The sequence below is a fragment of the Penaeus monodon genome, chromosome 4, assembly GCF_015228065.2.
Source record: "Penaeus monodon isolate SGIC_2016 chromosome 4, NSTDA_Pmon_1, whole genome shotgun sequence".
Taxonomy (NCBI): domain Eukaryota; kingdom Metazoa; phylum Arthropoda; class Malacostraca; order Decapoda; family Penaeidae; genus Penaeus; species Penaeus monodon.
In genome coordinates, this window is record NC_051389.1 from 60293958 (window position 1) to 60306457 (window position 12500).

Genomic DNA, 12500 nt, shown 5'->3' on the forward strand with positions numbered 1-12500 from the left:
AGTGTGTGTGTGTGTGTGTGTGAGTGAATGTGAGAGTGTGTGTTTTCTTATCTCTTTTTGTGCTTTATTTTAATTTGTTAAAATAATAAATTATCAATTTACCTTTTTAAACAATTGTATCATTTCCTTTTTACAAAATTTAAGATGAATAACATCATAAAAATCTGGTATTACCTGACTCAGTATTTTTAATACATAATTTTGAATTAAGTCAATGATAATTATGCGTTTACCTGTTACAGCAACCAAACAAATAGGATATTAGCATCAGCTTTTGATATGAAAGCGAAACGAACCGTCACATAGTCTAGAGTGAATTTTATGATGCAAAGGTCTTACACACATAATTGCCTTGAAATAGCATTTAGGACAGCACTGTACACATTAAATGGCATTTCTGAAATGAAGGACAACCGGGCACTGATGTAGGTAACGTCTGTAAAAACTTGTTTACACTGGTTTAAAGGCACAACGAAGTGAGCAAGAATGTGATAACTCTTACAGCACTTGATCTAATACTGAATCAGAAACCAGTAACCATGACGATGATTATTATTACTATCATTTTTCAAAAAAGGAAGTATTGCTTCTTGAGTATATTCAAAGGCCTCACTCTATAACAAAGCTTGTTTCATTCTTTACATTTTACATGAGGGGACTTTTCACATTAACCAAAACCAAGAATATGAATAGCAAACCTTTTTTTTTGTTGTTTTGTTTTGTTTTTTTTACAATATCATAGCCTACAGTGTTCAGCATCAAAGACAAAAAATAATTGGTTACAAACTTATAACTTTCCAGTAACAATTACTATGAGCTAATATTTCACTGTACTGTACATATCTTTGAACTTTACAATGCAACATGATGCAGCAGTAAATGAATCCACCTTGGGACCCCAAGTATGAAAAGAGCAAGATGTCTTTAGCAGGCAAAAATGATACCTTCTCATATGAAACAAATCACACCCACGATATAATAACTAAAAAGAAAAAGAAATAAAGAAAGAAGAAGAAGAAGAAGAAGAAGAAAAAAAAAAAAAAATTTTTTTTTTAGGAGAGTGTTACTACCTACGAAAGAGAAGCAAATGTTTAATAGAGAGTTGCCTCTAGCGATGACTTGAAGACACGGCTAAGCTATCCTTGGCAGGTCCTACTGCATCACATTTACGGTCTGTCTTATGAAGGAAGGGGACGAGGGTTTTTACATCACTTATTATAGAACTATCTTTTTAATCTAGACTTAACATCTTTGATGCATATAAATTATTGCAATGTAAAGCACACAAGATTAATTTACAGCTATAGGTAATTATACAATAATCTTTACAGTATCATACACTCAATTTTACATATCACAAGGTTCAAATGCACAAATGTTGTGCTGTTGTACATGTCATATGAATAGGAAGTATCTTTACATCTATATAATATGTGCTTAATATACATATCACTCTATGGTACTTTGGTTGTAATAATGCAGTTTATCAGCTTTATATAAATTAATTTAAACAGTAACCAATGTACAGCCTAATGGTCGGTCTCTGTTTCCACATTTGCTAAGAATGTACACAAACCTTGATCATGAAGGTTTTAGAAGATTATAGTCTCTGCATGGTTCTAATTCTTCACTTAATCATAAACATATTTCTGGAAGCAACCAGTCTGAGTAACAATATTGCTATTACATAACAGCCTAATCAACTGCTTCAATCACAATTTACAATCAACTAATTTCAAATAACCATCAAGAGAACGAGCTGGCACATTTCCAAATCAATGAAATGTCATATATTTACAACCATTCCTCAAGTACCTGTAGTATACAAAATATAAGCCTAAAGAAATGATGAGTAATTTTGAGAACTAATCGTCACTGATATTGGATAAATCACTAAACCAGCAAAGAAACCTGAACCATTCTTCCAAGATGAGTTATTTCTTCTTCTCCATTACCATGTTCAACATGAACTTCTTCAGGGTATCACAAAAGATACCATAATTTCTTCTCTCCTTAGGGAAGACAACTACCATAATACTGATAATTGTGATCATGAAAATACTGTCATTCTTTTCATATCTGCAGTATGGGGGGAAAAAAACTATTTTCAAATAATTATTTACAGCAAGTATTGTAACATAACAATGTACTTACATGGCTAGTGTACAAACAGCTTACTTCACAAGCCTTCCCAAAGCGAGAGTTCACAAAGATACACCAGTCTGTATCTATGTACAAATCCTTCAGGTGAATCTCTGTGGCACTTACAGTCTGTCATGGTAGTCTTCTAAGTTCAAAGTAAGGAGGTATTCTATGCTGTATGCAATGTATATTTTCTTTCACTTTTTCTTTCATTTTTTAATGGGACAAGGCAACCTCTACAAATCGAATATGTCTTCTATTCAATATATGAAACTCAGGCATCAGTTACTGTTATTTCAAGTGGTGGAGCAAACTTCCATGCATGCTGGTGCGCTGGGGTGATGTTTTCATAAAACGAAGTCTGGGTCACGGCTGCCGCTGGAGAGCAAGTCACCTCAACTTTGTAGACTCCAGCTGTGAAGAACACAAGCCCGCAACAATGCCGGAACTCTTCTCCCTCAGCCAGCTACGGGAATAAATGGAAAAAAAAATTCATGAGAAAATCGGAATAAAGAATGAAAAGAAGAGGAAAGAAAAAAGAAAGAATGAAAAAATCTTCAACATACTGTGCTGTCACTAAAGACCACATTCTGGTATCTGGGTACCTCTGGATGTCTGGCAGCATTCTTGAATCAGCATAATAAACTGGATTTACATAGTACAACAAAGTAAAAGTGAAATTCATGTACTACTATTCCTATTTTTCTACAATAAATTACATATAAAGAACAAGGAACCAACCATCTGTTCGATCCTTAGTCATACCTGTGGAGTAGTAAGTTTAGTCGCTCCCGTAGTAGTCATCTTGGCATCAAGACGGTAGTTCAAGGTGCCATTCTGGTGGTCTTGAAAAGCTGTTAATCTAAGGCTCAGAGGAGGAAGAGGAGCACCACTTGTGTTTGTAACTCCCACGCAAAGTTCCAAAGTTCTTCCTACCATACCAGTGTTTTCTGTTCCACCTACAACATCCTGGCCATCCACTTGGACATCTACCCAAATGAAATACACTGTATTAGTTTCATATAATCAGCTGTGAAAAGAACATGAAACAGTTTCCACAAGAGGTAAATTAAATAAATATATAAAGGAATGAATTACGAACAAAGGTATAATTGACTTCTATCGATCAGATGTCACTCAGAATATTTAGGAGGATCCATACTTACCCCAATGTATAGGTGCCATGGTAATGAGGTCATGTGTAGCAGGCGGGAAAGTGATGCCAGTGAGAGACGCTCGGCCTGGAGTGTCACAGGGGCCTTGAGTCCAGCGTAGCTCCACCAAGGAGGCTACATGGTTACCCAACACCGATGACCAACCGCACCCGCTCTCATTGTCACTGCCATTCTGTAACATCATTTGAAAACGTCAGGAGGAAAGTTTTTATTTTTAAACAGCTAAATGCTTGTGCACTCTTAGTATCTACCAGGTAATCAGTATTTTCTGGTTGAATATTAATACAGATATTTTCATTTAATGTTGATGAGTGTAATTTCACTAGTACATGTCTCCACATATACACAATACTTCCTTTACAATCCTACCTGTGTGAGGGTGGCGAGAGGGCAGCGGTCAATAGGAATGGGTACCCTGCAAGAGTCTCCAGCCTCAATCAGTATATGTTTGGTAGGAGTATAATGCAGGTCCATCTCATGAGTGGCACAGTTGAGCAGGTCAAGTACAACATAACACTGGTGGGGTAATTCGGCTGGCAGGACATCCCATCTTGTGACCAACAGAGAGGGGGTTACATCCACCGTGACTGTGACTTGTGTACTACGGCAGTAGTCAGCAAGTAGTCCCGATCCACCTGAGTATTTAACTTGCATGGTAGCTTCTAAAGTCCTTCCAGTGCAAGCTGTAAAGACAATAAATTATTACTTACAGATTTTCCATCCCAGTTGACTCAGCTGGAGTGAGTCCTGATATAAGCCAGATTCAAAACTGGGAAGGAAAGGAACTAGCCATCCAATCACATTACCATACAGCTTAATATGTTTCTCTATAAACAACTTTTCTTGAATATGAGACCAACTCTAACTTTGACAGTCAACACAAAATAGCATTGATATAGTGTAATTATGTAACTTCATCCTACATCATCCTTCTTGTTTAAAAATTGCAGTTTCCTGAATCAGATCTGTAAAACAAACACAATCTATCACTGACCAGATGTGTTGAGAGTGGTTCTTGTTCTGGCAGTGGATGAAGGTGCCTGGGTTGATGAGGATGACCCAGATCTAACGCTCGACCCTGATCTCGAAGACAACAGCGATGCTGAGGAATCTGTCCGCCTAGTGCGTGCCCCACGAGTGCTGGAAGTTGCCACTGACTGTCTGGAAGGCAATGATGAGGGCCCACCAGACACAAGGGATGGAGGTTCACTGCCAGACACCAAACTGCTGGTCTCAAGGGATTCGTCCATCATGCGGCTGGGACATAAGAAATCAGACGATGCATACACATACAATGTCACTGATGCTTTACCACCTGGCTGGATGGGAAGCTGGGCTTGGATGTTCTCTTCGCTGTACTGGAACACCTGCACAGGAGAGCACAATATAAGTTTTTGAATTTGCAGATCATTAAATCAATATCTATATAGAGAGGACTGAAATACCTGGTATATAATAAATATTAATAAATAGTAAATAAACCTATTTTGCAAAAAGGAGTATATCAACTTTACAAATCAAGCAAAGCCTTTACCTGGGAGAGCAAAGTCTTGTCCATCTTGGACTCTAGGGCAATGCTAATCTCCTCCACTGGCTGTGAAGAGATGTTGTGCAGCACCACAGAACACTCCTGAGTTTCTCCAGCCGATAAAGACAAATGCAGGTTCCCACTCTCTTCGCTGACTGCTCTTTCACTCCCAAGATTTCCAGTGTTACTATTTGCTGTCAATATCTGAGAGAAGTTTACAAATAATATATCAATTATAGTAGTACTGATAATTATATCAATAATAGGGGGAAAAAATCCAGAGAAAGAAGGACAAATATACCGATGTATGCACACATGTACAGACATACCAATGTCAACCTATCAGTGCAAAATCCAAGCAATTTACCTGTATAAAAGGCAAGGCTGAGACAACATTGATGGTGTAGAAAGGAATCTTCATGTGTGGTATAAATTTCAGCCTACAGTTGCTGCTAACACCCATCACAGTAGATGAGTATCCTGTTATCTTCAGTTCTCCTGCACCCTGAGGTCGTCCTCGCAGTGTTACAGGCTGGGGTCCTCTCTCAGCCTTCAGCACCACAGTCGAAGTCCAAGACTCAAATTGAGCTCCTTCTGTTATCAGCATCTGGAAAATAATGATTTTGTTATTGTTTGTCATTCCACACTTTGTACAATCAATCTGGCAATGATTAAATGTAAATTCCTCACAATCACCAAAAAGTGTCCTGTCTACAGTAATGATTTTCAACAGCATGCAACATACCATGCTTGCAACTTTGAGTTCAAAAGGCATGGGGTTTTCCAAATCCATGATGACTTCACACACATCTCCTTCCACCCAGTCGAAATCTGAAAATGTATAAAACTCCGTATAAATTGTTACAAATAAATGTATGCAAGAAAAACAATAAACAAATAAATAAGGTATTAGAGTCTACAAACCCAAGTGTACTTGAATGACAATGTTCACACTATGCTGATTTTACATGATAATCATGATCGTCAATGCCAAATGCATGGTCCATAAAATTGGTCATGGACCTCCCATTTCTCCCCACTTTGGGCTTGTAAAATCAAGGCCAATATTTCTGCAGTAGCTTTAAAAATAGTAGCACCGCAGGAAAAAAAACAAGGAACAACTGCCACATTAATATAACATCAGTCAAAAGTATCTCTTCTTACAGGATGCAGTAAAACCAGTAATGCTTTTTTTTTTTTTTTTGAAAGGTAGCTCACAAATAAGACCAGCCTATGAACATCTAGTTGTCAAAAAATGAAGGTAGGCCTATGTGAATGTGTATATATTAGCACATGTAACATTATTCCAATAATCCTAAAACTAAAAATGAATCCCTACTATATAACCTGAAGCTATCGATTCATTTCCAATCATCTCGCTAATCATGTGTATCCACAAGGTTTTACAACGTCAATTTAGCTTTCCTTTACAACGGACACCTTCAATTAATACACCCAAATAAAATAAAAGACAAAAACTCACCCATTTTGCCTTGTGCACGCTGGGTATTGCTGGTCAAGGAACTGAAGGGTGAAAAGATGAAAGGTCCTGTATCTTCCTCAGCCTCTTGAGAGAGCTTCTTTTCTGCTTTCCTACCCACTGCTGGTGGCTGCACACGAACAGTTCTAAAACACAGAATATCATTTTAAGAACAACTGTCACTACAAACTACATCTCACATCTCACTTCAACCACTAAAAAAATACCTGTTCAACATCCTTCCTGACTATCTCCCTGGAGATACCCTGCTGTAGCATCTCAATCATACTCACCGCAACAGGCCAGTCATCAATCAAATCATAATGCAAAGGGGTAACACTCACCTGCAGATAGGTATGTTGAGGAAGTTGACAGGTGGGATGATGACCCCAGTGTCCTGCACCACGAGAGGGGCAGGCCCACTCCCACTCCGTGCGCTCAGGGACTCAAGCATGTTGGCCGTCTCCTTGCGCTCAGACTCACTCAAGTGCGGCAGCATAGCACAAACTGTGAGAGAAAGTTTGCATTGAAAAAAAAAAAAAAAAAACTGGCTGTATCATAAACTTAAATATTCCCCGAGCACTCTGGGAACCTTGTTTTGCTTTTCTATGTGCAAAAAATAAACCTTAATTTTTTTTCAAAGAATGTACAAGACTTTATTTAAATATAACAATAACTAAACCTGCTACATACCCAAGAATGCCTGATGACGTGTACACAGAGCATTTTGTCCCATGCGACGGGATGTGCCTACTAACTCCTGTAGGATCTGGATCTGTAGTGCTGGCCATCCCTGACTACCATCTGCAAAATTAAGATCATATAAATAACTGCACAACCAAATATAACATTAACAAGTGCATAAGTCATTTTATAATTTTTACTCAAAAGAAGCTAAGGAATATCTTAAAGGATATATAGGAGAAATGCAGTCATGTAAAGAAATTATCCAATTTTTTATACTGGAAAGATGAAAATAAATAAAAACACACAAAAAAAAAAATGACAGAAAAAATATGTACACACCTATCAGTAATACACATTACATAACAAAAAAATGACCTATTACAACAAAACATAAGCTGCAAAACAAATGCCAACCTTTACGGAATTCCAGAGGATCCAACGAGATCTTGTAGCCCTCCAGAGTCTGCAGGAGCAAGCGATAGCACTGACCCCAGTCTGGCTGCTGGTTCTGTGGGGCAACACATCTCATGGCGGCCACGCGCCTAAAGAAGGAAGCCTTTCTATGGAATCCTATCTGATGGTACAAATCTGCCAGGGCATTGAATCGCGCAATCTGAAAAATGTAAAATGTTTATGGAGTTGATATATTATACCATGCTTTCAGATAAAACTCGAGAAGCATATACTATACGTAAAAATAAAAATAATAATAGTAGTAATAGTAGTAGTAGTAGTATTAGTAGTAATAATAATAATGATAATAATAATAATAATAATAATAATAATAATAATAATAATAGCACATAGAAAAAGAATAACAACAATAGTAATAACAATAGAACCAATTATATAATTAACAAAAATAATGATTATAATAATAATAATAGTAACAATAATAATTATAAGGATGATAATATTAGCAATTCTCAATCAAAAGTGTATAATATCTATAAATCATTACATACACATATATACCACTAAATGCATGAATATATTGTATTTCTTATTCTATGTACAATTCTACCTCACTGACAATAAGCAGAAATAAGAAATATCTAAAAATGTAATATTAGTTAATTTCTGAATATAACTCAGTGATTATTATCACAATTATTATAATTATTATCATTATCATAAAATGTGCAACTGTTACCAACATTAGCAAGCATCCATTCATACCTTCTCCTCGTCAGAGAGTTGCAAGTTGATGAAGACCACATTGGAGAGAAATTCTGCTGCCATCAGGTACCTCTTCTGTTCAATGAGGACATGTACAGCTTTGATGCTTGCTTCTGTTTCAACTACCCCTGCATTACGGTACTGCAAAATGGAAAATATTGAGGACGTTTGAAACAAAACAAAGCAAAACAAAGACTAAGAAAAAAATACATTTGCAATTTATAACTATCTGACTATTCATTCAAAATATGTCACCTATATAACCCTTCCTTTGTTATAGATTTTGAACTTATATCTCTTTATATATCTATCCTTAAATTTATAAATATCTTGCGCATAGGCAAAAAAAAAAAAATTCCAATAAAACAATACCAAATTACCTTGCTGTAATGGACGATGGCTTCACGGTACTTGTCAATGATGTCGTCTGGAGAGAGACAGTGTTTGCTGGTCTGTTTTACAATTGTCGGATCCAAGCCAGTGGGCAAGGAGTTAGTGTTGACAGCACCATTTCGACTTCTGTTTCCTATCCCACCCGAGCCTCCTTGGTTCCCCCCAACACCTAGGCTGGAATAGCGCTGGAGGCCAAAGCTCCTGCGCAGATTAGGGTACAGCATAACGACAGATGCTGCACATAAGCCTTCAAAGCAAGCTGAAAAGATATATGAGGATTAGTTTCTGTCAGAGGAAATATGATCAAATGACAGAGAATCTTAAAACTGAACAAGCAATAAAGCTATAAAAAAAGTATCCAATTCTTATAAAACAACAAATAGAAAAGAAAAAGGAACAAATGTAAATTTAAAAATAATCTTCAACACAGATCCACAACTTACCAGCCAACCAGAGCCAATCATTACAATTACGCAATGTGTCAGCAGCGTGACTGTAGTGTACAATGGCTTCAGTTGGTAACCCTGCTTGCAATGTCAAGTCTGCAAGCTGTTTTCTTAAGCGACCTACACAACGTTTTTTGTTAGTCCTTGAGTCCATGTCCAAGCCAATGAAATCCTGTACAAGAGACAATGAAATCCTATAAATTTATAAATTCATATAAGGGATTAACATGACCATGAAATATTATGATATTTATTCACCTTTTCATTTAAAACAATCTCACTGCCCAATCCTTGAAAAATATATATAACCAGTTTCACAAGCATTCCACACACCTTGCGTTCAAAGGGAGCACAGAGCAGAGGCGGACGCTCTAGCTTCTCCTGACTCTTGTCTAGGCGCTTAGACTCCAGCACCCAGAAGAGTGAGCTGACAAACTCTTGCAGCTGACTTTCTATGTTCACAGCATGTTCACTGGTTGGATAAAAGAGAGCACGAGTCTTGAAGTTTGATGGCGGTTGGAGAGACAGTCTAGATGACTGGGATGCTGATGTGCTAATGGATGACTGACTGGTATCGTGGGCCGAGTCAGGGGCTGAGTCAACTGCAGAGTCCCTTGGGGAATCCATTTTGCTGTCATCGCAACAACCAACTTCGCTTGTACTTTCACTTCCTGAGTCTGACCCATTAACATGGTTTGTGTCTATCTTAAGGTCCATCATACCTTCAGACAACCCCTGAGGACTCTCAGAGTGACTATCAGAATCAGTGGGTTTGTCTTCACTACTGACTGTCTCGTACACCCCACTATCCCTGTCCGTGCTTCCGGCAGAGATTTTCTTGATGTGTGTAGACTGTGCATGGCCGTTGATGGTTGGTGGGTGGGACCCTCCATCAATGCCTCCATTAGGCTCTGGAGAAGTGCCCCTTGAAGGGTTGCGTGAGTCTGCTTCATATATGGTACCATCAGGGTTAAGCCCCAGGATGATACAGCGAGAATCGTAGAGAGTTGACGAGTATTTGACTTTGAGACTCTCATGTTGCTTGCAGATATCATTAAGGTCACTCTGGCTTCCAACTTGACCTGTTAACAGAGGATCTCTGATCAATTGTTTCTTTTCCATTTAAAGTTAAGCTTTTATCTCTTCACATAAGTGTACTACAAAACCTGAGAAAATGAGGGCCCTCACAATTTGTCATTAGCCAAAGCCAATACTTTACACTAAAATGATACTGCAACCCACACAATAACCCATATCACGAAAAACCCTCTTGGCACAAAAATGAATCCCTGTAAAACAAAAATTTTGACTGAACCTCCAATTTTCCCTTACCTATTGTGATGATGCCAAGAACTCTACGGTGAGTCTGGAAATCTCCCCAGTCATTGTTCTCGACTGGGTATTCCCTTCGGTAAGTGACCCACACAGGTCGCTGGGACCCATTTGAGTCACTGACCTTAACATGGCCAACACGGCTAATGCGCTCGTACAGTTTTTGGAAAGAACGGCTCTTCAACTGGGACCCTGAAATTTATTCAAATGATCCTTTATATCACAGTCTATTGCTATTAAATAATAAAAGTATAGTTAAAGGGATTTCTAATACCTTAAATCTAATCTGCATGTGGAGAGGGGTAGAAAATCTAATTCTAATAATGACTATCATATTTTCTTTGAAAAGGGCAACATCATTATGATTAGGGAAAAAATTTAATTCATTTATTAAACATGTATACTTTCTTTCTCTCTCTCTCCCTCTCTCACTCCCTGTCTCTATCTATCACTCTCTCTCCCTCTATATTTTCTCTTTTATGGATCTCTCTCTCTCTCTCTCTCTTTCTCTCCCTCTCTCCCTCCCTCCCTCCTCCCTCCTCCCTCTCCCACACACACACAGAATCATCTACATAAAAAAGACCCAAATGACTCTATATATAAACACACCAACAGCATTGAAAAAAACAACAACTCCGCCCTACTCACCCACTTGCCTGACCAGCACCAGCAGGGTCTGGTGGTGGTGCGGGTTGGTGCAGTAGTCTGGGTAACTCATCGTGGTGTCGGGCGGAGGATTGGAGAGGATGACACTCACCGAAGACCTCATGTCCCTCCCCGCCCGGAGCCCTCAGCCCTTGCCACACCCTGATGGAGAGAACAAAGGAGAATTAATATGGGGGGATAGGGAGAACTAGCAATGGGGCAAAGGAAGAGAGCATTGAAAATAAAGGAAGAATGAAAAAAGCGCTGTTTTTATTCACCTATTTACTTATTTACTTATTTATCTATTTATTATTATATTTATTTACAAATTCAATATGAAGAAGAAAGGAAGAACGCAATATGGGAGAGGAAAACAAAAGAAAAATATAAAGATCAAAATATAAAGAATGTACGGATACAAGCGATTTTTTGTCTCTGAAGTCTACGGTATCCACACTCACCATTTCACTACGAGATGTATTAAGTACATTTATAAAAGTTTACATTATAAAAGAAACTTTATACTGGTAATATTATAAATAATAATAATAATAATAATAAAAAAAAAAAAAAAAAAAAAAAAAAAAAAATTCTGTGGTTGGCCCTTACACGGCCCGAAGATTAAAACGCTGTTCACCAAATAGAAAGCCAATTTTCAGAACGATCGGCGACCTTGCACAAAACATTAATCCGTAAAACGCACCGCACGACAGAACGAACCCCAGGTAAGCTTATTAAATTAAGTACAGGGAAGTGGGGGTCGGGTGGGAAGTGGGGGGAGTGGAAGGGAAAGGGAGAGAGGGAGGGAGAGGGAGAGGGAGAGGGAGAGGGAGGGGGGAGAGAGAAACCCTACTGAAGAGAGGAGAGAGAAGAGAGAGAGAGAGAGAGAGAGAGAGAGAGAGAGAGAGAGAGAGAGAGAGAGAGAGAGAGAGAGAGAAGGGGGGGGGGGGAGTGTAAAAAGGGGAGATCTAAGCCATACGGAACCAAAGCCACCACCGAGGCCGCTCGCTGGTCATAGGGCAGCGCGCGACGGCCAGAATTGAAACCTTGATATTCATTCGCGCAACTTCCGTGCCGCCGCCCGCATCGAATGGGGTAAATTAAATTTCACCTATTGCGGTACCGATAGAGAGGAGTGGTATGACATTGCTACATTTTTTTATATAACTAACACCCATACGCTTTTTATTTTCTTATTCTTTTCCTTTCTTTTGCGAAATGATTTTTATCACAGTTGCACAGGAAGTAATGCTGACTGAACACAATAAATGACTATCTATCTTAACAATGTTTTATTGTCAATAAGGAACAGTTTTCTGCTTCCAGTCACCACCACTGAGCTTTGCGTCTTTTAAAAAATAATTCTACAAGGATCCAAGGAAAGAGAGAGAGAGAGAGAGAGAGAGAGAGAGAGAGAGAGAGAGAGAGAGAGAGAGAGAGAGAGAGAGAGAGAGAGAGAGAGAGAGAGAGAGAGAGAGAGAATAATTATATAA

At 38.4% G+C, this 12500-nt stretch overlaps 1 protein-coding gene across 2 annotated transcripts in view; it reads right to left on the reverse strand.

Moving 5' to 3' along the window:
• Positions 1–12500, reverse strand: part of LOC119572409 (protein brunelleschi-like) — a 104586-nt gene that overhangs the window by 1518 nt on the left and 90568 nt on the right. For both annotated transcript variants that reach the window (XM_037919521.1, XM_037919522.1), the window contains exons 3-20: positions 11011–11169; positions 10363–10554; positions 9364–10112; positions 9028–9202; positions 8572–8843; positions 8192–8332; positions 7427–7625; positions 7019–7129; positions 6670–6832; positions 6329–6471; positions 5591–5676; positions 5213–5452; positions 4852–5049; positions 4312–4684; positions 3687–4000; positions 3309–3489; positions 2908–3131; positions 1–2608 (exon numbers count right to left, since the gene is read on the reverse strand). The exon at positions 1–2608 is cut by the window's left edge and continues 1518 nt beyond it. In XM_037919521.1, the coding sequence (XP_037775449.1) occupies positions 2417–2608; positions 2908–3131; positions 3309–3489; positions 3687–4000; positions 4312–4684; positions 4852–5049; positions 5213–5452; positions 5591–5676; positions 6329–6471; positions 6670–6832; positions 7019–7129; positions 7427–7625; positions 8192–8332; positions 8572–8843; positions 9028–9202; positions 9364–10112; positions 10363–10554; positions 11011–11131 (4074 nt within the window). In that variant the 5' untranslated portion in view covers positions 11132–11169 and the 3' untranslated portion in view covers positions 1–2416. The remainder of the gene's footprint in view (positions 2609–2907; positions 3132–3308; positions 3490–3686; positions 4001–4311; positions 4685–4851; positions 5050–5212; positions 5453–5590; positions 5677–6328; positions 6472–6669; positions 6833–7018; positions 7130–7426; positions 7626–8191; positions 8333–8571; positions 8844–9027; positions 9203–9363; positions 10113–10362; positions 10555–11010; positions 11170–12500) is intronic.